Raw genomic sequence first — 25690 nt, forward strand, 5'->3', positions numbered from 1 at the left:
ACTGGTTACAATCAAATGAACCTATAATGAGAAGATTTCAGCACTCTTATAAACATAAATCCTTTTAATAAAAAATCCAACAATAATAAGAGGAAAACGAAGGTGTTTTTCACCAATGGGGCCCAACACTGACTAAAAAGGAGGGAAGTGGGAAAATGCAACTCTTCACATTATTTTCTTCCCTTGAGAAATAGCAAAATGGTAAATATATATATATATTTATATTTTTTTTACATATGCATACATACACAATACACCAATATACATACTGTGGTGTTTGTTAAGCACTTACTCTGTGCCAAGCACTGTTCTAAACTCTGGGGTAGATACAAGGTAATCAGATTGAACACAGTCCCTGTCCCACATGGGGCTCACAGTCCCCCTTTTACAGACGAGGTTACTGAGGCCCAGAGAAGTGAAGTGAGTTGCCCAAGGTCACACAGCAGACAGGTAGAAGACCCGGGATTAGAGCCCAGGTCCTCTGACTCTCAGGCCGTGCTCTTCCCACTAGGCCCCGCTGCTTTAAGCTCACTGTGGGCAGAGAATGTGTCTCTTTGTTGTTGTACTGTACTCTCCCAAACCCTGTACACAGTAAGCGCTCAATAAATACGACTGAATGAATCATCTGCAGTAAGGTTTGCCTGGCCCACGACAACTTCCCTCGGATTTTTATTTGAGCAGAAAGACTGGGCTTGTGTCTGACCTTGGAGTTGGGGGACCTGACCTGAGTTGCCTGTTGCTGCTGCTGCTGCTGTTGTTGCTGCTGTCTGAGAAGCTGGAAATGGGCAGGAGTGATTGCCTTGCCTGGAAGTTGAACCCCTGAGGAAGTTGCTGTAGAGACAGGAGAGAATTGCTCACAACTGAAGGGTAGATTCGGTTATATTCCACATATCAAGGTTTGAGGGGGGACGTTAAAATACATCTACTCATAGTAAAAATTCCAGATGTTGACAAAGGTGTTCTTGGGAAGAGTCAATTCCATATTAGAATGAGTTGGAATAATTTGAAAAATAAGTTGACTGGTAAAGTAGATGTAAATAAAGAATGAGGGCAAAATGGCTAAGAGATAGCATTCGATGGCAGGATGCTTAGTTATTTTTCCAACATTTTGTGTTCTGCTCTCCAGGAATTGTCTGTCTCTCCGCTTCAAAACTGTGAGCCCCTTGTTGGGTAGGGATTGCCTCTGTTGCTGAATTGTACTTTCCAAGCACTTAGTACAGTGCTCTGCACACAGTAAGTGCTCAATAAATATGATGGAGGAAGGGAGGAAGAAAGGAAGAAAAAATAATGAATACACTAGTAAGACCAGAGAGGGTTGCCAATACTAGGATATTTTTTTTCTCCACTAATAAATGCACGTTGAGGTTAACAAGTGGTCAAATGCACCCTTAGGGCTTCATGTTCTCCAACTGAATAGAATAAACCTTCTTGAGAGCCCTCTCCCTCCCTTGAAGCATCCCAAGGATCATTCCTCCCACCTGGACAACCCCCCCTTCTTCTAACCAGGACACATCCCTTCCCTCCTTCAATATTTCAAAACTCGCCTTCTCCAGGAAGCCAGCCCAGATTTAGCCCCACCTGGCTCCAATCACACCAAACACGCCAGTAACCCCCTCAACAATTGTGGTTATGTCTGATCAGGTGTAATTGATTATGCAGCCCCATTCATATATTTCTGGGCTGCCATTTTTGTGTCTATACCATCTCCCCCATTAGACAAAAACTTCTTGAGTTACAGGGGCTAATTCCCCAACTTCCTTTACAACTCTCAAAGCACCTATTACACTATTCTGCACACAGGAAGCAATCAATTAATGGGTACTAAGAAGACGATCATCCTAGTAACCCATTAAATAATCAAAACTAGGCACTTGACCATATCTTTAAACTGGAAGCCTATTGCGGGCATGTCTCCCAACTCTGCTGTACTGTATGCTCCGAAGTGCTTAATACAGTGCTCTGTACGCAATAAACGCTCATTCATTCATTCATTCATTCAATCGTATTTATTGAGCACTTACTGGGTGCAGAGCACTGTACTAAGCGCTTGGGAAGTACAAGTTGGCAACATATAGAGACAGTCCCTACCCAACAGTGGGCTCACAGTCAAGAAGGGGGAGACAGAGAACAAAACAAAATATACTAACAGAATAAAATAAATAGAATAAATATGTACAAATAAAATAAATAAATAGAGTAATAAATACATACAAACATATATACATATATACAGGTGCTGTGGGAAGGGGAAGGAGGTAAGGCGGGGGGATGGGGAGGGGGAGGAGAGGGAGAGGAAGGAGGGGGGCTGAGGGTGGGAAGGCCTCCTGGAGGAGGTGAGCTCTCAGTGGGGCTTTGAAGGGAGGAAGAGAGCTAGTTTGGCAGATGTGCAGAGCGAGGGCATTCCGGGTCAGGGGGAGGACGTGGGCTGGGGGTCGATGGCCGGATGGGCGAGAACAAGGCACAGTGAGGAGATTAGCGGCAGAAGAGCGGAGGGTGCGGGCTGGGCTGGAGAAGGAGAGAAAGGAGGTGAGGTAGGAGGGGGCGAGGGGATGGAGAGCCTTGAAGCCGAGGGTGAGGAGTTTTTGCCTGATGCGTAGGTTGATTGGTAGCCACTGGAGATTTTGAGGAGGGGAGTAACATGCCCAGAGCATTTCGGAACAAAGATGATCCGGGCAGCGGCGTGAAGTATGGATTGAAGTGGGGAGAGACAGGAAGATGGGAGATTGGAGAGGAGGCTGATGCAGTACTCAATACCATCCATTGCTTGATGGGTTGTACCTTCCACGGTGGGCATGTTTCCCATCTCTTGTGTTCTTCCAAGTGCTTAGAACAGTGCTCTGCACACCGTAAGTGCTCAATAAATACCAATGATCGACTGATTGATTACATTTCCAAAGAGTAAGAAGAAGAAACATTCCGCCGTTACCTGGCGACACCTGAGTCACAAGAGACCTCGTCTGGGTCTGGACGGGGGTGAGGCTGGTGGTCACGACCGCCGGGGCGGGGGCCGAGGTGACGGCTCGGACCCCCTGGGTGGACGCTATCGGCCCCAGTTCGGTGGAAGCGGAGGGAGTGGTAACCGTTCGCTGCTGGGGGTGGACCACCTGGGCCGGGGCGGCCCCTCCGGAAGTCTGTAAATGAAAAAGAGCCAAGAGGTTCATTTCTCTCTCTGTGGGCTCAAATGTCAATCAGAGCTGACTCTTAAATCACTAACAGTCTAAGAAGTAAGAAGCAGCATGGCCTAGTGGACAGAGCACGGACTTGGGAGTTGGAAGGACCTGGGTTCTAATCCCGGCTCCGCCACTTGTCTGCTGTGTGACCTTAGGCAAGTCACTTCACTTCTCTGTGCCTCAGTTATCTCATCTGTAAAATGGGGATGAAGACTGTGAGCTCCATATGGGACAAGCTGATTACCTGGTGTCTACCCCAGCTCTTAGAACAGTGCTTTGCACATAGTAAGTGCTTAACAAATACCAACATTATTATTATTATTATTATCATCTCTGTGACTTGTTTCCCTCTTCTGTAAAATGGGGATTAAGACTGGGAGCCTCATGTGGGCCAGGACCATGTCCAACCCAATTTGCTTGTATCCACCCCAGCGCTTAGAACAGTGCCTGGCACATAGTAGGCGCTTAACAAAACCACAATTATTATTATTATTACTACTACTACTGTCATTGATGTCCATTTTAAAGTAGAACAGTGAACCATTCCCTTTCCCCAGTAAAGAAGTATACTGCCATCAGAAAATCATCCATAATTTGTTTTAAGGACCGTCTCCCCTCTTGACTGTAAGCTCCTAGTAGGCAGGGAACAGTACAGTGCTCTGCACACAGTAAGCACTCAATAAATATGACTGAATGAATGTCTACCAACTCTGTTGTACTATACTCTCCAACGTGCTCAGTACAGTGCTCTGAATATAGTAAGCGGTGCTCTGCTAAGCGATCCCTGAATAATAATAATAATAATAATGGTATTTGTTAAGCACTTACTATGTGCAAAGCACTGTTATAAGTGCTGGGGAGGTTACAAGGTGATCAGGTTGTCCCATGGGGGGCTCACAGTTTTAATCCCCATTTTACAGATGAGGGAACTGAGGCCCAGAGAAGTTAAATGACTTGCCCAAAGTCACACAGCTGACAGTTGGCAGAGCTGAGATTAGAACCCATGACCTCTGACTCCAAAGCCCGGGCTTTTTCCACTTAGCCACACTGCTTCTCCTAAATACCACTGTTGGCTGGACTGAAGAACCAGTGCCCACGTTTTCTCATGTGGAAAGCATGTGAAAGCACACAGGAAGCGCTCAATAAATGATTGAATGAATGAATCTGAGGATCCTGCTGGGAAGGATGGGATTGTAGCAGAGAGGGTTGAGAGGAGGGGGGTTGGAAAAGGGGGAGGAGTGACTTTGGGGAGCTCAGAACTGATGGAGTTAATTTTACTAATGAAGTAGGAGGCCAGATCATTGGGGGTGAGGGAAGGAGGAGGGGGAGGAACAGGGGGCCTGAGAAGGGAATTAAATGTACGGAAGAGCTGACAGGGATGATGGGCACAGGTGTCAATAAGGGAGGAGAAATAGTTTTGTCTGGCAGAGGAGAGGGCAGAGTTAAGGCAGGAAAGGATAAACTTGAAGTGAACGAGGTTGGTTTGGTGTTTAGACTTTTGCCAGCAGCGTTCAGCAGCTCAAGCATAAGAGCGAAAGAGTTGGACTGTGGCAGTGATCCAGGGCTGTGGGTTAGTGGTACGAGAGCGGTGAAGTGAAAGGGGAGCGAGTGAGTTGAGCTGAGTAGAGAGGGTAGAGTTGAGAGCAGTAATCTGATCATCAAGATTGGGTAGAGAGGAAAGGGAGGCGAGGTGGGGTGTGAGGCCCTCAGAAAGATGGATGGGTTCGAGAGAGCAGAGGTCTCTGTGAGGTAGTAATATAGAATTACAGGGGAGAGGAGTGTGAGTGAGGAGGCAGGTGAGAAGGTTATGATCAGAGAGAGGGATTTCAGAGTTGGTGAGGGTGGAGATAATGCGGCGGCAGGAGATGATGAGGTCGAAGGTGTGATCAAGTTGGTGAGTGGGTGAGGTGAGGTGGAGCAGGAAGTTGGCAACATCAAGGAGAGATACAAGGCGGGCGGCGGAGGAGTCACCAGGGATATCCATGTGGGTGTCGAAGTCTCCGAGGATCAGAGTGGGCATGGAAAAGGAGAAGGAAGGTGAGAAAGGGGTCAAAATCGTTAAAGAAGTTGGAGGTGGGGCGGGGGGTGGGGGGTGGTAGATGACTGCTACAAGAATCTGGAGGGGGTGGTAGAGGTGAATAATGTGGGCTTCAAATGAAGGGAAGGAAAGGGAAGGGGGAGGAGGGATAGTGCGAAAGCAACATTGGGGGGCGAGAAGGAAACTGACACCTCCTCCTTTTCTGGTAGTATACAAATTAACTATGATTAATGTACTGGGAAAAAACAAAAGGAAACAGCAGTGGCAGAGTCTTGCAGTAATAACAGAGTAATGGGTTGGAATACACCACCAAACACCAAATCGATTCAGCCTGCACCAGGGCTTGATTTTCCTGGTTTCCTCACAATACCCATTAGTGGGATGGAAATTGGACACCAGTGCTACACCAGTCCTCTTCGCTGATGATCAAAAGATGACGGTGGCGACTGCTGCTGCTGGGGTCCTGTTTTGTCCCCTGTTCCCTCCAACCCTCTGCCTCATCATACATGCCTTTCCTTTCTCACAACACTCAGTCCCCTACCCAAAGCAGGCCTACATTCATCCATTCAATCGTATTTATTGAGTGCTGACTGTGTGCAGTCAGCACTGGACTAAGCGCTTGGGAAGTACAAGTCGGCAACAGATAGAGACGGTCCCTACCCAACAATGGGCTCACACTCTTGTAAGGGGAGACAGACAATAAAACAAAACATGTAGGACGGTGCCAAAACCGTCACAGTAAATAGAATTACAGCTATATGCACATCATTAATAAAATAGAGTAGTAAATATGTACAAGTAAAAAAAATATGTATAAATATATACAAGTGCTGTGGGGAGGGGAAGGTGGTAGGACGGGGGGGATGGGGAGGAGGAGAGGAAAAAGGGGGCTTAGTGCAGGAAGGCCTCCTGGAGGAGGTGAACTCTCAGTAGGGCTTTGAAGGGAGGGAGAGAGCTAGTTTGGCAGATGTGTGGAGGGAGGGCATTCCAGGCCAGGGGAAGGACATGGGCCTGGGGTCGGTGGCGGGATGGGAGAGAAGGAGGCCCAGTTAGGAGGTGAGCGGCGGCAGAGGAGTGGAGGGTGAGGGCTAGGCTGGAGAAGGAGAGAAGGGAGGTGAGGGAGGAGGGGGCGAGGGGATGGGAGAGCCCTGAAGCCGAGAGTGAGGAGTTTTTGCTTGATTTGTAGGTTGACAGGCAATCACTGGAGATTTTTGAGGAGGGCAGTGACATGCCCAGAGCGTTTCTGTACAGTGTTCCAGCTCTGATCTCGCTATCTCTGTCTGCAGTTTCGCATTTCCTCCTACCTTCAAGACACCTCGACTCGGACGTTCTGCCATCACTTCGAACTTAACATGTCCAAGACAGAACTCCTTATCTTCCCACCTAAACCCTGTCTCCCCGGGACTTTCCCAACACTGTAGACAGCACCACCATCCTTCCTGTCTCACAAGCCCACAGCCTTGACATTATCAGTGGATAGAGCATGGGCTTGGGAGTCAGAGGTCATGGGTTCAAGTCCCGGCTCCTCCACTTGTCAACTCTGTAACCTTGGGTAAGCCACTTAACTTCTCTGTGCCTCATCTGTAAAATGGGGATTTAGACTGTGAGCCCCATGGGGGGCATCCTGATCACCTGGTATCCCCCCAGCGCTTAGAATAGTGCTTCGCACATAGTAAGTGCTTAAGAAATACCATCATTATGAGAGGTAGCGTGGCTCAGTGGAAAGAGCACGGGCTTTGGAGTCAGAGGTCATGGGTTCAAATCCCGGCTCTGCCAATTATCAGCTGTGTGACTTTGGGCAAGTCACTTAACTTCTCTGGGCCTCAGTGACCTCATCTGTAAAATGGGGATGAAGACTGTGAGCCTCACGTGGGACAACCTGTTCACCTTGTAACCTCCCCAGCGCTTAGAACAGTGCTTTGCACATAGTAAGTGCTTAATACTATTATTATTAATATTATCCTTGACTCCTCTCTCTCATTCAACCCACATATAATTCAATCTATCACTAAATCCTATAGGTTCAATCTCCACAACTGTAAGCTTGTTGTGGGCAGGGAATGTGTCTGTTATATTGTTGGGTTGTACTCTCCAACGCGTTTAGTAAAGTGTCCTACACTCAGGAAGTGCTCAAAAAATACAACTGATTGTTTGATTCTCTCCACTAGATTGAGGGCAGGAACCGTGTCAACTCTTTTGTACTCCCCCAGGCACTTTAATACAGCACTCTATTCACAGAATAAGCACTCAGTAAATACTACAGATTGATTGATAAGGCGTGACTTTGACATGACACAAGAAAATAGGATGGTGTTAGAAACATCAGAAAGGCCAACACAGCATGAGAATAAATGGCTTCCTTGGCCCCTTCAGCTCAGAAAAGTAAGAGTGACATAGTGCACTGGGAGTCAGACGGTCACGAGTTCTAATTCCAGCTCCGCCATCTGTTGCTGTGTGGCCTCAGGCAAGGCACTTCACTTCTCTGTGCCTCGGTAGCCTCATCTGTAAAATGGGGATGAAGACCATGAACCCCATACGGGACAGGGACTGTGTCCAAGCCGATTTCCTAGTATCCACCACAGTGCTTTGTACAGTCCCTGGAACACAGTAAGTACTGAATAAATACCACAATTATTATTATTATTATTATTATTATGGTTATGAAGCAAAATGGGAAGACATAATAAAATACGCATTTTACTGAGTGGTGTTATCAGCACGTTTTTAGATTTTTGGTGGGCAATGCACGACAGTATACTTACTGTTAGGGCCCCGGGTACAACTGGGGAAGCCAGACGTTTATTGATCGGCTGAAAGGTGGCACCGGCAACTGTGTTTACGATGACGTTTCCACTCACTGCAGCCGGAAACGAGGAAAAGCCAAGCAATATAAAAGATGGAAAAGCAGTTGCTCTCCTTTTCTTCGCCACCCCATAATGCCTTATTACAAAGAATATTACCTGGAGGTATGCTAGTTCCAGTGACTGCCGTTTTGATGGCTCCAGCCTGTTTGCACAAAAACAGTTCAAACAATGTCATACGTGATAAGGCAAGGTTTTTCTTTTGAATTATCATTTTTTTCATAATTAAAGACCGTGCAAAGATTCAGAAGAGATTGAAGAGCAACAGCCAAGAAAATTCACAGTCTTTTAGACTGTGAGCCCACTGTTGGGTAGGGACTGTCTCTATGTTGCCAACTTGTACTTCCCAAGCACTTAGTACAGTGCTCTGCACACAGTAAGCACTCAATAAATACGATTGATGATGATGATGATGAGATTTTACAGATAAGGCGATTACTAAGTGAAATTTCTCTTGAAAAGCGATTTCTCCAGGGCAGTTGCTACTCAAATCACCATCAACCTCTAAATCCTCCGACAAATCCTTATGCTTCCGGGTAGTTGAAAAAAAAAAATTCTCTATTAATCCAACTTTTATTGACTCGATTTTTAGCTTGAAAGCTGGAACTTGTTACACACCCGTCTCCCTGGCAAGTGGCTTTTTTCACCTGGTAGAGCGAACAGACATAGGACAATAGTGTCTCAGGAAGGCAACCATTCACTAGTCATAACTTGTCTCTATGTGTTGCCGACTTGTACTTCCCAAGCACTTAGTACAGTGCTCTGCACACAGTAAGCGCTCAATAAATACTATTGATGATGATGATAACTTTCTGGTAGCTAGGACTATGCTGCTGAAATAGCAACATTTTGATGTTACTTTGAAGCATTATGGCCTAGTGGATAGAGCCTGGGCCTGGGCATCAGAAGAACTTGGGTTCTAATCCCAACTTTTCCATTTAGTTCTGTGACCTTGGGCTACTCACTTCACTTTTCTGTGCCTCAGGGACCTCATCTGTAGAAGGGGGATTAAGAGAGTGAGCCTCAAGTGGGACACGGACTGTGTCCAATCTAATTAGCTTGTTATCTACCACAGTGCTTAGTACTGTACCTGACAAATAGTAAACGCTTAAAGAAGCAGTGTGGCTCAGTGGAAAGAGCACGGGCTTTGGAGTCAGAGGTCATGGGTTCAAATCCTGGCTCCGCCAATTGTCAGCTGTGTGACTTTGGGCAAGTCACTTAACTTCTCTGGGCCTCAGTTACCTCAACTGTAAAATGGGAATTAAGACTGTGAGCCCCACACCATGGGACAACCTGATCACCTTGTAACCTCCCCAGCACTTAGAACAGTGCTTTGCACATGGTAAGTGCTTAATAAATGCCATTATTATTATTACCAAAATTATTATTATTACCATTATTATTAATATCACAGGGTGTTTTGAAGGGTTATTTTCCAGAAATTCAATTTTTAGACTCCTTGATGGTTTATATGCTGCTCTGCAGTGCCCACTATCATGGGACTGAGAGATTGAAGGTAAATGGTAACACGGCACTGAGAAACCTGTGGAACATAGTACTAAGGATCCAAGAGAATTATGGTACGTGCTACCATCCTACTAATCCCGGCACCGCCACTTATCGGATGTGTGACTTTGGGCAAGTCACTTCACTTCTCTGGGCCTCAGTGACCTCATCTGTAAAATGGGGATGAAGACTGTGATCCCCACGTGCGACAATCTGATCACCTTGTATCTACCCCAGCGCTTAGAGCAGTGCTGGGCACATACTAAGAGCTAAACAAATGCCATAATTATTATTATGAAAGCAGCGTGGCTCAGTTGAAAGAGCACGGGCTTTGGAGTCAGAGGTCATGGGTTCAAATCCCAGCTCCGCCAATTATCAGCTGTGTGACTTTGGGCAAGTCACTTCACTTCTCTGGGCCTCAGTGACCTCATCTGTAAAATGGGGATGAAGACTGTGAGCCCCACGTGGGACAGCCTGATGACCTTGCATCCCCCCAGTGCTTAGAACAGCGGTTTGCATTCATTCATTCAATCATATTTATTGAGCGCTTACTGTATGCAGAGCACTGGACTAAGTGCTTGGGAAGTATAAGTTGGCAACATATAGAGACGGTCCCTACCCAACAATGGGCTCACAGTCTAGAAGACGGGCTCAGAAGACTGCACATAGTACATAGTAAGCGCTTAACAAATACCATCATTATTACTATTATTATTACTATGGTACCCAGTACAATGGCACTGAGGGAATTATGGTACCCAGTATCATGGCATTGTGAGAATTAGGGTACATAGTACCTTGGCACTGAGAGAACTAGGGATCATGGTACCTTGGCATCTAGAGAACTATGGTCATGATACCCTGACTCCATGGCACTGAAAAAACTTCCCTCACCCCAGAGAAAAGGCATCCCTCATACTGAATGACACTATACTCGACTCCTGAGCAGGCCTTCCACGATCAAGCTTTATATCTATTTATTCTGATGACTTGACACCCATCCACATGTTTTGTTTTGTTGTCTGTCTCCCCCTTCTAGACTGTGAGCCCGCTGTTGGGTAGGGACCATCTCTATATAATAATAATAATGATGGCATTTGTTAAGCGCTTACTATGTGCAAAGCACTGTTCTAAGCGCTGGGGGGGATACAAGGAGATCAGGTTGTCCCACGTGGGGCTCACAGTCATCATCCCCATTTTACAGATGAGGTCACTGAGGCTCCGAGAAGTTAAGTGACTTGCCCAAGGTCACACAGCAGACATGTGGTGGAACCGGGATTCGAACCCATGCCCTCTGACTCCAAAGCCCGTGCTTTTTCCACTGAGCCAGGCTGCTATATGTTGCCAACTTGTTCTTCCAAGCACTTAGTCCAGTGCTCTGCACACAGTAAGCGCTCAATAAATACAATTGAATGAATAATAATAATAATAACGGCATTTATTAAGCACGTACTACGTGCAAAGCACTGTTCTAAGTGCTGGAGAGGTTACAAGGTGATCAGATCGTCCCACGGGGGGCTCACAGTCTTCATCCCCATTTTACAGAATCAAAGCCGTGTGGTCTAGTGGGGTGAGCCCAGACCTGGGAGTCAGAGGACCTGGGTTCTAATCCTACCTCCAACACTTGTCTGCTCTGTGACCTTGGGCAAGTCACTTAACTTCTCTGTGCCTCAGTTACTCTGTCTGTAAAACAGGGACTGAGCCCCCTCCTTCCTCTCCCCCTCCTCCCCCCCTCCATCCCCCTCGCCTCACCTCCTTCCCTTCCCCACAGCACCTGTATATATGTATATATGTTCGTATGTATTTATTACTCTATTTTACTTGTACATATTCTATTAATTTTATTTTGTTAATATGTTTTGTTTTGTTCTCTGTCTCCCCCTTCTAGACTGTGAGCCCACTGTTGGGTAGGGACCGTCTCTATATGTCACCGACTTGTACTTCCCAAGTGCTTAGTACAGTGCTCCATGCACAGTAAGCCCTCAATAAATATGACTGAATGAATGAAAGGGATTAAATCTTACTACCTCTAACCTAGAATGTGAACCCCATGCAGGCCAGGGACGGTGTCCCACCTGATAACCTTGTATCTACCCTAGTGCTTAGAACATAGGAAGTACTTAACAACTGTACTACTACTACTACTACTAATAATAATAATGATAATAGTAATAATATTGAGGATGATAATAATAATAATAATGATGGCATTTATTAAGTGCTTACTATGTGCAAAGCACTATTCTAAGCGCTGGGGAGGTTACAAGCTGATCAAGTTGTCCCACGTGGGGCTCACAGTCTTCTTTCCCATTTTACAGATGAGGTAACTGAGGCACAGAGAAGTTAAGTGACTTGCCCAAAGTCATACAGCTGACAATTCACAGCAATGGAAAGAGGGTGGCTGGTAAGTGGCGAGCGGGTCGGAGCGGGTCCGTGGGGCTGGGGAAAAAGACATTCCCCCGCCTTACCTCCTTCCCCTCCCCACAGCACCTGTACATATATGTATGTATGTATACATATTTATTACATATTTATCCCATGTCTTACCTCCTTCCCCTCCCCACAGCACCTGTATATATGTATATATGTTTGTACATATTTATTACTCTATTTATTTTACTTGTACATATTTATTCTATTTATTTTATTTTGTTAATATGTTTTGTTTTGTCGTCTGTCTCCGGCTTCTAGACTGTGAGCCCGCTGTTGGGTAGGGACCGTCTCTATATGTTGCCGACTTGTACTTCCCAAGCGCTTAGTACAGGGCTCTGCACACAGTAAGCGCTCAACAAATACGATTGAATGAATGAATGAATTGGTTGGAGCCGGAATTTGAACGCATGACCTCTGACTCCAAAGCCCGTGCTCTTTCCACTGAGCCATGCTGCTTCTCTAAGGATGCCTTTAAAACATAAAAAACCCAAACGTGAAGCCGTGGCCATAGCCCAATTTATGCGGACGTAGCTTCCATTATCAAGTCCAGGAAAAATTGGTAAAATAGCTGGTGCTGATGGTGATCCTACAGAAATCTACAAGTGAAGGCCGTCCACAGAGCAAACATCCTCAAAATGCTCCATACCTCTTTCCCATTCTGGCTTCATTCTCTCGGTCCTGCTGAGAGGCAAGGACAAGCACCCTACCTCCTTCCCCTCCCCACAGCACCTGTATATATGTTTGTACAGATTTATTACTCTATTTATTTTACTTGTACATATTTACTATTGTATTAATTTTGTTAATGATGTGTGGACACCCGTCCACATGTTTTGTTTTGTTTTGTTGTCTGTTTCCCCCCTTCTAGACTGTGAGCCCGTTGTTGGGTAGGGACCGTCTCTAGATGTTGCCAACTTGTACTTCCCAAGCGCTTAGTACAGTGCTCTGCACACAGTAAGCGCTCAATAAATACGATTGAATGAATGAATGAAAGAGGGAACCTAGTCTCCCACTGCCTGCACAAGCTTTCCCACAACTCATGGAACACCCAGGCACCCCCCCAGGAAGGAAATGCCACAAGTTCCCAACGATGCCACCACAGTCACCCTCATCCAGAAGACCGTGGAGAGAACTTTCCTTGGAAACCGGAGGAACATCTCGCTGCTTTCCACTGCAGGCAAGGAAGAGCATTGTGGCCTAACTGAGAGAGCCTGAGGTGCTAATCCCAGCACTGCCCCTTGCCTGCTGGGTTTCTCTGGGCAAGTCATTTAACTTCTCGGTGCCTCAGTTTTCTCATCTGTAAAATGGGGATTCAATACCTGTCCTCCCTCTGACTTAGACTGTGAGCTCTGTGGGGGACAGAGGCAGCGACTGACCTAATTATCTTGTCTCTTACCCCAGAGCTAGTACAGTGCTTGGCACATAGTTAGTGTTTAACATTACACCACAATTATTATTACCAGAACCCACATCTCCTGTCTCCCAAACCCATTCTCTTCCACACCACCCTTGCACTTGGATTTGTACCCTTTATTGCACCCTTATTGCATTCCGCCAAGCTAGCTCTCTTCCTCCCTTCAAGGCCCTACTGAGAGCTCACCTCCTCCAGGAGGCCTTCCCAGACTGAGCCCCTTCCTTCCTCTCCCCCTCGTCCCCCTCTCCATCTCCCCCATCTTACCTCCTTCCCTTCCCCACAGCACCTGTATATTTGTATGTACATATTTATTACTCTATTTATTTATTTTACTTGTACATATCTATTTTATTTATTTTATTTTGTTAAAATGTTTGGTTTTGTTCTCCATCTCGCCCTTTTAGACTGTGAGCCCACTGTTGGGTAGGGACTGTCTCTATATGTTGCCAACTTGTACTTTCCAAGCGCTTAGTCCAGTGCTCTGCACACAGTAAGCGCTCAATAAATATGATTGATTGATTGATCCTTATTGCACCCTTAGCTGCACAGTACTTATGAACACCTCCGCAATGTATTTATTTTTCATCAAAGCCTGTATGCCCCTCACTGTATAAGCTCACTGTGGGCAGGGAACGTGTCTACCAACTCTGTTACGAAGCCGCACGGGCTGGGAGCCAGACAGTCATGGGTTCTAATCCCGACTCCACCACGTGTCTGCTGTGTGACCCTGGGCAAGTCACTTCACTTCTCTGGGCCTCAGTGACCTCATCTGTAAAACGGCGATTGAGACTGTGAGTCCCACACGGGACAAGGATTGTGTCCAACCTGAGTCGCTTGTCTCCACCCCAACGCTTGGCAGACAGTGAGCACCTAACGAACCCCACAATTATTATTACCATTATTATTGTTGTTCTCTTTGTTAGGTTTCTTACCAAGACTGCTGTGCTGGCCACAGTGGACGCTGCTTGCACGACTACCTGCGGCTGTTGGGCTACCTGGGGTTGGGCCTGTGGTGGCGGCTGGTTGGCTGGCGGCTGACTTTGTTGCTGGGCAACCTGTTGCTGCGGCTGTTGCGGTTGTTGCTGCTGCTGTTGTTGCTGTTGTTGTTGTTGTTGCTGAGCTCTCTGCTGTTCAGCCAAAGCCTGGAACCAAATGGAAACAGCCTGTAGACCAGAAGGCCCTTGAGGGTAGGGATCGCCTCTATCACCACTGTTGGACCGTACTTTCCCAAGTGCTTAGTCTGACATTCTGCACACTAGAAGCGCTCAATAAATACCACTGATTGGTGGATTGGAAGAACTAGAGAAGCAGCGTGGCTCAGTGGAAAGAGCACGGGCTTTGGAGTCAGAGGTCATGGGTTCAAATCCCGGCCCCGCCGCTTGTCAGCTGTTTGACTATGGGCAAGTCAAGAGAAGCAGTGTGGCTCAGTGGAAAAGAGCATGGGCTTTGGAGTCAGAGGTCATGGGTTCAAATCCCAGCTCTGCTGCTTGTCAGCCGTGTGACTATGGGCAAGTCAAGAGAAGCAGCGTGGCTCAGTGGAGAAGAGCATGGGCTTTAGAGTCAGAGGTCATGGGTTCAAATCCCGGCTCTGCCAATTGTCAGCTGGGTGACTTTGGGCAAGTCACTTAACTTCTCTGGGCCTCGGTTCCCTCATTTGTAAAATAGGGAATAAGACTGTGAGCCCCACCGTGGGACAACTGATCACCTTGTAACTTCCCCAGTACTTAGAAGAGTGCTTTGCACATAGTAAGCACTTAATAAATGCCATCATTATTATTATTATCATTATTCTCTGGGCCTCAGTTCCCTCATCTGTAAAATGGGGATTAAGACTGTGAGCCCCCTGTGGGACAACCTAATCACCTTGTAAACTCCCGAGCGCTTAGAACAGTGCTTTGCACATAGTAAGCGCTTAATAAATGCCATCATTATTATTATTAAATAGATTTTTTTATAATATTTGTTAAGTGCTTACTATGTAGCAGCATGGCTCAGTGGAAAGAGCACGGGCTTTGGAGTCAGAGGTCATGGGTTCTAAACCCAGCTCTGCCAATTGTCAGCTGTGCGACTTTGGGCAAGTCACTTAACTTCTCTGGGCCTTAGTTACCTCATCTGTAAAATGGGGATTAAGACTGTGAGACCCGCCTTGGGACAACATGATCACCTTGTAACCTCCCCAGTGCTTAGAACAGTGCATTGCACATAGTAAGCGCTTAATAAATGCCATCATTATTATTATTATTATGTACCGGGCACTGGGCTAAACGCTGGGGTAGGTACAAGATAATCAGGTTGGACACAGTCCACGTCCCACATGGGGCTCATAATCTTGATCCCCATTTTTCAGAAGAGGTAACAGGCATGGAGGAGTCAAGTGACTTGCCCAAGGTCAGCACCAACAATTTTATATTTATAACCAATCAAAATTTTATCCACGGCATCCTCACAAATTAGATCTAATTTCCAACAGTATGTAGTGCTAATGGGGGGACATCCCAGATGATATCATAAAACTCACATTTTAAAAAAGAACGTCCAAGTGATGTAAAAAACACAATACTGATCCTCTCACCTTTTTCTCCTTAGCAATCCGCTCGGCCCGCAATGAAGCAACCTGAATGGGTGGCAGTGGCTTGTCATAATTGATTCCACTAGAAAACAAAGTAAATAAGAGGTTTAGAGACACACTTCCAAGACCTGATTGCTTCTTTTGAAGTGAATTCTTGAGAACTCCTGGTAACGTACCTTTCTGCCAACACTGAGGCATGCTTCGGGTTCTTCTGGAAAGGATTCATGCCAAGCCTAAAATTAATCACAAAGACATGCCTGAGAGCAAAAACTACCTAGCAGGAGTTCATTGTATACACTTTATTGGATAAAACAGCGTTTCCTATTTAATGCTTCCAAGAACACGCACACACTTAAGGCACGCATCCAAAATCAGAAAACTGCAGTAATCCTAAAGGGTAGAAATGGAACAAATGTCAGAAAATTGTTTTAAGCTGAAAAGAGTGAATCTTCCTCTCCAGTCATTAGGTCACTGAATATCACATCCAAGGGAAACTGTTCAGTGCTGTACAATGATAAGGTCTACTGCTTAAAAGTTGTTGAATTTCCAGCTTTAGGGCAAACTTAATGAAAGGAAGATGAGAAGCAACGTGGCCCAGTTGAATAGAACACAGCCCTGGGAGTCAGAAGGACCTGGTATGAGCGCTTACTGTGTGCACAGCACTGGACTAAGCGCTTGGGAGAGAACAATACAATAATAAAAAGATACATGGTCTGCTATGTGGCCTTGGGCGAGTCACTTCACTTCTCTGTGCCTCAGTTCCCTCATCTGTAAAATGCGGATTAAGACTGTAAGCCTCATATGGAACCGGGACTGTGTCCAACGCAATTAACCTGCATCTACCCCAGAGCTTAGACCACTGCCTGGCACATAGTAAGAGCTTAACAAATACCACACTTATTATTATTATATTATTATTATAGAAGCAGCGTGGCTCAGTGGAAAGAGCACGGGCTTTGGAGTCAGAGGTCACGGGTTCAAATCTAGACTCCGCCAATTGTCAGCTGTGTGACTTTGGGCAAGCCACTTAACTTCTCTGGGCCTCAGTTACCTCATCTGTAAAATGGGGATTAAGACTGTGAGCCCCATGTGGGACAACCTGATCACCTTGTAACCTCCCCAGCGCTTAGAACAGTGCTTTGCACATAGTAAGCGCTTAATAAACACCGTTATTATTATTATTGTTATTATTATTATTACTATTACTTTCTGTTGCGGTTTGGGCTTTGAAGGCCAGGTAGTAGATGCAAGTGTATGCTTCCTTTGTGCTTATTTCCTGATTAGCCCAAAAGTCTATATTTCCAAGAGGCCTACCCCGACTAAGCCCCTAATTTCCTCTTCTCCCACCCCCTTCTCTGTCAGCCTTGCACTTGAATTTTATTTTTATTCATTCCTCCCTTAGCTCCACAGCACTTATGGCCATATCCGTAATTTATTTATTTATACTATTGTCTGTCTCCCCCACTAGACTGTCAGTTTGTTGTGGGCAGGGAACATGTCTACCAACAGTTACATGAGACTCTCCACGTGCTTTGTAATAACAATAATGATGGTATTTGTTAAGCGCTTACTATGTGCCAAGCACTGTTCTTGTACACAGTGCTCTGCACACAGTAAGTGCTCAATAATAATGATAATGATGATTATGGTACTTGTTAAGCACTTACTATGTGTGCCAAGCACCCTTCTAAGCACTGGGGTAGTTTCAAGATAGTCAGGTAGGACACAGTCCCTGACCTACATGGGGCTCACACTCTTAGTCCCCATTTGACAGATGAGGGAAATGAGGCCCAGAGAAGTGAAGTGACTTGCCCAAGGTCACACAGTAGACAAGTAGCAGAGCTGGGATTAGAACGCAGGTCCTTCTGACTCCGATGACGGAGAGTTGATGTTGGGAATGTTAGCAGTTGTGCCCTCCTCTCCTCATCCAGAAGCTACCCTGGATTCTAGCGATCTCCCTGAGATCACGCACCGAGGAAGTGGAATGGAAGGAGGGGACAAGTACGGAAAGGTTATAATAGTCACAAACACTCAGGTCAACGTGGGGACATCACGATTCCTGGGCAGAACTAGCTGGGTGAGGTGACCCTAATGGAGAGTGTTTGTGGGCTGGGTGCCGCTTACAGGAAAACCACTCATTTGGGAAATTTCTCCTAAAAATTACAGTTGGGAATAATGGTGGCGCTTGGGGTAGATAAGATCACTGCATGATGCTCAAAAAGAGAACTGCGTAAAATAGTTGCTCCGATCATTAAATCAATCAAACGGTTTCCAAAAGCAGACACTCTGACGAAGCTGAGATAAAATGCTGGTGAAGAAAGCAAATCGGGTTTGAAAAACTGGGAGATAGGCAATAACAATTTCTCAAACAGAGCGGCTGTTTTTCATTCAACTTACAAGGGTTTAATAGGTGGGCTTCTCTTTCCTGCTATCACTTTCATCATTTCGAAATGGTTAGTATAAAGTTGGGTGTGAGTGGCCCCTTCGTCTTGGGCGTAGATCTGGTTAGTGCGAAGTGGACGGCTGTTCTTGGTCTAGAAAACAAAATGAAAGCAAATGTCTTTAAAAGATGCATGAATAACTTCATTTTTCAATGCGATCACCTCTTCTATCTTCACAAGAGCTCCAGGATCTGCCCCTTCCTCTCTATCCAAACTGTCACCATGCTAGTCCAGGCACTTGTCATAGTCTGTCTTAACCACTGCATCACTTTCTTTGCTGACTTCCTTCCCTCTAGTCTCTTCCCTCTCCAGGCTATTCTTCACGCTGCTGCCTGGATCGTTTCACAAAAACATCATTCTGTGCACATCTCCTTCCGCCTCAAAATCTTCCGATGGTTGTCCATCCATCTCCCCATCAGGCAGGAATTCCTGAACAATGGCTTTAAGGCATTCCTTCAGCTGACTCATTCTTCCTTATCCTCGTTCTTCTCCCACTATAGTCCAGGCTGTGCACTTTGCTTCTCTAGCACCAACTCATTGTGCCGTGCTCTTGTCTCTCTCACCGTTGACCCCCTTGCTCATCCCCTTCTTCCTTCATGGAACTCCCTCCCCATCACCCCTAGAAGACCACTGCTCTCCCCATCTTCAAAGCCTACTAAAATCACATGTCCCCCAAGAAGGCTTTGTTGACTAATCTCTCATCTCCCTATCCTATTTTCTCTCATCACCCATGCACTTGAGTCCATATCTACTAAGCACTTGGGTACTCACTCCAGCACTTATGTACATACCTATAGATGTCTGTAATGCCCATCTCCCCTGCTAAATTATAAAATCCTTTAGCGTAGTGATCGAATCTACTTACTCTACTGTACTCTTCTAAGTGTTTAATACAGTGCTCTGCACAAAGTTAGCATTCAATACCACTGATGATGAAAATTCACTGAAAACCTATGCAATACTGCCAAGAAAATATTTCACAGAGACCTTTAAATCAAAGATCCAGTCCCATCTCTGAAGCAAATCCAACATAATAATCTGCCACAGGGAAAACGATCTGTGATATGGGCCAATTGAATATATATATTTATGCCTTTTCACTGGAAGCTAGTCTCCAACATTGGCTCTAACGATAATTTTAAAAGCAGAGGCAACTACCTACCTTATACACGCTTTTTGTCTTCTTTTTAGGATTAGCTTCAAACATTAGCTATAAAATATAAGAGTCGAACAAGTCTATGTCACTTTCCCCCCAGGCATATACATCATCAGTTCCCATTTCAGCAAGCAAAACAATAATGCATTTCTCATGTTTGAGAACATTTTTTAAAGCTTGTCTGTAGACAAGTAAGGACTTACACCGTTCTGAGGTCTATTTGGACTCATTAAAAATGAGGTTATTAGAAAGTTCTACAACAAAATTTTCCAAAGAAAATTGCATCCAAATGAAGACTATGTTGAAATGAAATTATTACTCTGACTAGAGAAAATTAAAGAGATATTCGTGGACATTCAAAGTAGGGGGCCTTCCTAGATTTTAACAGAAAACAAAATTCAAATTGTAATAACTGACAGTTAAATTCTAGATCTTATCATTAAAAAGTACCAGGCTTCACCTGTGTTTTGCTTCATAAAATATTGAAGTGTGATTTAAAGAGGGAATGCTTTCTGCAGTCTGTTCGATTGCACTGCCTAAGGGGTAAATTACATTATGAGCAAGTTTTTTCTTTTCTACTCTAGCACACTTTTCTATCTGATGGACCACAGCTCTTCCCAACTTCAAAGCCTTTCTAAAATCACATCTTCTCCAGGAGGCCTTCCCCACTTCATCTCTCATCTCCCCTGGTTCTAGCCCTACCAACTGACACTTCAGCACTTTGGCATTTAAGTGCCCTCAACTTCTCACACCATTTTCACACATACTTATTATATCTTAAGCATCCATCTCCACATCAAACAGAAAACTCCTCACCACTGACTTTAAAGCACTGACTCACCTTGCCCCCCTCATTCATTCATTCAATCGTATTTATTGAGCGCTTACTGTGTGCAGGGCACTGCACTAAGCGCTTGGGAAGTACAACTTGGCAACATACAGGGACGGTCCCTACCCAACAACGGGCTCACAGTCTAGAAGGGAGAGACAGACAACAAAACAAAACATGTGGACAGGTGTCAAGTCATCAGAATAAGTAGAAGTAAATCTAGATGCACATCATTAACAAAATAAATAGAATAGTAAATATGTACAAGTAAAATAAATAGAGTAATAAATCTGTACAAACATATATACAGGTGCAGTGGGGAGGGGAAGGAGGTAGGGCGGGGGGAATGGGGAGGAGGAGAGGAAAAAGGGATCTCAGTCTGGGAAAAACCCAGCCCACACACTTCACTCCTCTAATACTGACCTTCTCACTGTACCTCGATTCTCATTTAGCTCATCGATGACCTCTCACCCACGGGCTGCCTCTGGCCTGGAACGCCCTCCCTCCTCATATCCGACAGACAATTACTCTCCCCTACTTCAAAGACTTTATGAGGGCCCATCTCCTCCAAGAAGCCTTCTCTGACTAGACCCTCATTTCCTCTTCTCCCTCTCCCTTCTGCATCACCCTTGCACTTGATTTGATCTCTTTATTCCCCCCCAGCCCCACAGCCCTTACGTATTTATCTGTAATTTATTTATTTATTTTAATATCCGCCTCCCCCTCTAGACTGTAAGCTCATTGTGGGCAGGGAATGTGTCTGTTTATTGTTATATGGTACTCTCCCAAGCACTTAGTACAGTGCTCTGTACATAATAAGCACTCAATAAACACGACTGACTGACACTAGCTCATCTCTCACTTACACAGCACATATTCCCCCTTTCCTTGTTCTCCAATCTGTAATTTATTTTACAGCTCCTTGAGGATGAGGAATTTGCCTACTAATTATTTTGTTTGCTCCCAAGCTCTTAGTTCTGTGCCCTGCACAAAGTAGGCACCCGATATATCCCATTCGGCACTAACGCAAATCAGAGTGAATGCTATTACGGAGAGAAATCTCACTGGCTCTTGGGTCACTCAGTAATAAAAGAGCTCACGTGAGAAAAGGGTTCCATATATACATTTCCAAAAGATGGGGACTGACGTATGGTTACCTAAGGCAAAATGAAAAGCTGGAAGCCCAATTAATAACGGAAAAGATGTCAGAAAAGTAATGGAAGAAGTTCTCAGATCCATCGTCACTAAAACAACCTGAGATTACTCAATGACAGCAATCGCCTGCCGCCGGGAAAATGTAATTTATCAAAGACTAAGGGTAGTAAGCTAGTTGCCGCAAATGAATCTTCTCAAAATGTCAGTTATTCTTTCAAAAAAGTCATATAATAATCAAGGCATTCTTCATCTTGTGCTGCCCATAGGTAATTCATTCAGAGCGCTTTCTGTGGGCAAAGCACACTACTATGCGCTTGGGAGAGTACAATATAACAGACACATTCCCTTCCCTCAACGAGCTCACAGTCTAGAGGAATGGAAAACAATATAACTCCTTTCAATTAAGACTATGTTGTAATAAAGATAACATAAATGAGAAGCAGTGTGGCTCAGTGGAAAGAGCATAGGCTTTGGAGTCAGAGGTCACGGGTTCAAATCCCAGCTCCTCCAATTGTCAGCTGTGTGACTGGGCAAGTCACTTAACTTCTCTGTGCCTCAGTTCCCTCATCTGTAAAATGGGGATGAAGACTGTGATCCCCCTGTGGGACAACCTGATCACCTTGTAACCTCCCCAACGCTTAGAACAGTGCTTTGCACATAGTAAGCGCTGAATAAATGCCATCATTATTATTATTATTATTAAATGAACATGTTACAAAGTCAGGGACAAAAAAAAACAACAACCCACAAGCGCTTAGGAAACTCACCTTCCCTTCCTCTCTTGGGATGATGACATTTTCATATCGGTTCCGGCACTGTTTAGGGGACCGGTAAACTCGGCTACAGGAGTTAACCACGTCACTAACGAGGTCCCAGTTGGGCGTGTGCGCTGCTGACAGGATGGCAAGATTTAGAGGAAGCTCAAGCAACTGCTTCACGGCCTAGAGAAGAGAAAGGCCTTTCAGATCAAACCCATCACGGGAGGTCCAATCTGAAAGGAGACAAGGCCCCACGCACAGCTGACAGTCTCCTCAGAGAAACCCTAATGAGGAAAAATCCTTTTACCTGGAGCAACGCCCAGTCTTCACTAATGAGCCACTCTGCGGTGTCCTGACCGGCCTCTGTGGCCGGCTTGACAAACGTTGGCAAAGGCTTGGCGAACTGGGTTTGCTGTTTCAGCAGGATGTTCTTCTTCTGCTCTTTGCCCTCGCGGCGCATCTTCAACATTCCCGGAGTCGCCCGGTCGAACAACGATCGAGGAGGGATGACCACTTCGCCGTGCCGCTGCTTCTTTTTCCTACCTGTGGCTAGAATAGGGAGGTGGGTCAACTTCATTGGGTTCAGCACACGCAATTATAAGGGGAATCAAAAGAACATGTTGAGAGAAAGAGAGGAAACATTTCCATGATAAACACACCCAATGCACATGATCAAGGCAGTGAAAAAAGCCCTTAAGAACTACCGTCAAAAAGTGATTGACTCATTGTTATGTTACTGTATAATTTTTCCTGAAATCAGTTACTAACCACAGGGATCTCTATAGATTTTTTTTTTAGTGGTATTTACTAAGAGCTTACTATGTGCCAGGCATCATACTAAGCAATAATAATAATAATGGCATTTATTAAGCGCTTACTATGTGCAGAGCACTGTTCGAAGCACTGGGGAATTTACAAGGTGATCAGGTTGCCCCAGGTGGGGCTCACAGTCTTCATCCCCATTTTACAGATGAGGCAACTGAGGCCCAGAGAAGTTAAGCGACTTGCCCAAAGTCACACAGCTGACGAGTGGTGGAGCCAGGATTTGAACGCATGACCTCTGACTCCAAAGCCCGGGCTCTTTCCACTGAGCCACACTGCTTCTCTAGTACTGGAGTAGATACAAGATAATCAGGTTGGACAAAGTTGTACTCAACAGTCTTAAATCCTATTTTTCAGATGAGGTAACTAAAGCACAGAGAAGTTTAAGTGACTTGCCCAAGGTCACCCAGCAGACTAGTTTTAAATCCCGACTCTGCCACTTGTCTGTTATGTGACCTTAGGCAAGTCACTTCTCTGTGCCTTAGTTTCCTCATCTGTAAAATGGGGATTAAGACTGGGAGCCCCAATATGGGACAGGGACAACTCCATTATCTTATATCTACCCCAGCACTTTGTACAGTGCCTGGCACATAGTAAGCACTTAACAAATACCATTATTATTATTATTATGTGGAGGAGCTGGGATTAGAACTCAAGGTAACTGACTCCGAGGCCTGTGCTCTTTCCACTAGGCTATGCTGCTTTCCTATCAATTTTCAAATTGATACTTCTCCTTCTAAGCAATTCTACACCAAAAAATGACTGCATTACAAGGAACAGTCAAACATTTTAGTTCTTCATAGTACAAGTTTAAACAAGAGCAGGAAAGTCAAAATTTTGGGTTCTAAAGTGAAGCAGCGTGGCTCAATGGAAAGAGCACAGGCTGTGGAGACAGACGTCATGGGTTCAAATTCCAGCTCTGCCAATTAATAATAATAATAATAATAATAATAATAATGGCATTTATTAAGTGCTTACTATGTGCAAAGCACTGTTCTAAGCACTGGGGAGGTTACAAGGTGATCAGGTTGTCCCACAGGGGGCTCACAGTCTTCATCCCCATTTTCCAGATGAAGGAACTGAGGCCCAGAGAAGTTAAGTGACTTGCCCAAAGTCACACAGCTGACAATTGACAGAGCCAGGATTTGAACCTATGACCTCTGACTCCAAAGCCCATGCTCTTTCCACTGAGCCACACTGCTTCTCTAATTGTCAGCTTTGTGACCTTGGGCAAGTCACTTAACTTCTCTGGGCCTTAGTTACCTCATCTGTAAAATGGGGATGAAGACTGTGAGCTCCCGGGGGGACAACCTGATCACCTTATAACCTCCCCAGCACTTAGAACAGTGCTTTGCACATAGTAAGTGCTTAATAAATGCCATCATTATGATTATTAAGAGAGCCATTTCAAAATGAATAGAAAACGAACTCTGGGCTACGATTAAAGTACCTAGTTGGTAGGATGGAAGAAAATTCAGAAAGTTAAGCAAAATTTGAACTGGCCATTAAATCTCTGAAAGTTTTCTAAATAAGGCAATTACCAGAAGGATCTGCTTTATGTCGTTTACGCTCCTTCCTCACATATACCGGAGGTAGTTTGGATTCGGGGATGGGGGTGGCGTCGTACATCAGACACATAACGGAATCGATATAGATGTCATTGTCATCCTGGGGCGGGGTAGGTGGAGTCCAGAGCTGTAGAAAGACTTCGGGTTACGTGGTTGCTCCATTATAGCTAACCTTCCAAATGTCCGTTTTTCGGAAGAGAATTAATCAGTTTAACTTACTGGCATTACTTCTGTTTGTCCATCTGGAGCCTCATAAACATATTCCTAAATTACAAAGGCCATTATTTAGAGTAAAGGACTCTAATCAACATAAAGAGCAAATGACAGCAACGGCTAGTATACCATGGACTCCATCACCTCCTTATTATTGGCCTCCCTCTCAGCTCCTCCACCTACGACCCACTTCTTACATCCTTCCCAACTCAGCTCATCACATCCCTCCCTTCCTCAAAGCCCCCACAAAATGGAGGTCTCTGTTCAAGAGTCACAATAGATATCAAGAAGAACCAGATGTGACTGGAGAGCCACAGGCTGCCTGACCCCTGAAATGGACGATGCTACAAACAATGAGGTACTACCACAGGTGTGGATCGCCAGGGCCATGAATGTCCCAAACTCCAATCCATATTCAGGACGTATGAAGATAGTTGACACTTGGAGTGCCTGTCACTCTTTCAATCTGCCTCCTGCTCTTCTGAGCTTCCTGAAATCTCTGCTCAAAGAAAACAACCCCTCTCTTGATCGCTGTGTGTCAGATGGGGTCTGTCTGCAGCGGGTGACTTCTCGTAGTCTGCTCTTACACAACATTGCTTCAAGCTACTCTTCGCTAGGTTTTTAAAACACTGGTCGGCTGGTATGCTGGTGGATGCCCAATTTCAGTTAAAGAATCATTTGGGTGATTCATCTTGGAAAACGCTTTACAAAATAATACCTGCCCTGATTACTAAATGTCTGAAAAATTAGCTGTTAC

At 45.2% G+C, this 25690-nt stretch overlaps 1 protein-coding gene across 9 annotated transcripts in view; it reads right to left on the reverse strand.

Moving 5' to 3' along the window:
- The window catches only part of LOC119941810 (E1A-binding protein p400-like), a 123047-nt gene that overhangs the window by 11802 nt on the left and 85555 nt on the right, over window positions 1-25690 (reverse strand). For 6 of the 9 annotated variants that reach the window (XM_038762319.1, XM_038762321.1, XM_038762315.1 and 3 more), the window contains 13 exons: window positions 24940-24984; window positions 24694-24847; window positions 22638-22879; window positions 22340-22513; window positions 19595-19642; window positions 18389-18525; window positions 16168-16224; window positions 15995-16073; window positions 14355-14564; window positions 8169-8214; window positions 7971-8065; window positions 2927-3131; window positions 725-831 (listed from right to left, as the gene is read on the reverse strand). In XM_038762319.1, coding sequence (XP_038618247.1) covers window positions 725-831; window positions 2927-3131; window positions 7971-8065; window positions 8169-8214; window positions 14355-14564; window positions 15995-16073; window positions 16168-16224; window positions 18389-18525; window positions 19595-19642; window positions 22340-22513; window positions 22638-22879; window positions 24694-24847; window positions 24940-24984 — 1599 coding nt within the window. The remainder of the gene's footprint in view (window positions 1-724; window positions 832-2926; window positions 3132-7970; window positions 8066-8168; window positions 8215-14354; window positions 14565-15994; window positions 16074-16167; window positions 16225-18388; window positions 18526-19594; window positions 19643-22339; window positions 22514-22637; window positions 22880-24693; window positions 24848-24939; window positions 24985-25690) is intronic. The other 3 variants (XM_038762318.1, XM_038762317.1, XM_038762316.1) reach the window with 2 other exon arrangements.

The sequence above is a fragment of the Tachyglossus aculeatus genome, chromosome 21 (assembly GCF_015852505.1).
Source record: "Tachyglossus aculeatus isolate mTacAcu1 chromosome 21, mTacAcu1.pri, whole genome shotgun sequence".
NCBI lineage: Eukaryota > Metazoa > Chordata > Mammalia > Monotremata > Tachyglossidae > Tachyglossus > Tachyglossus aculeatus.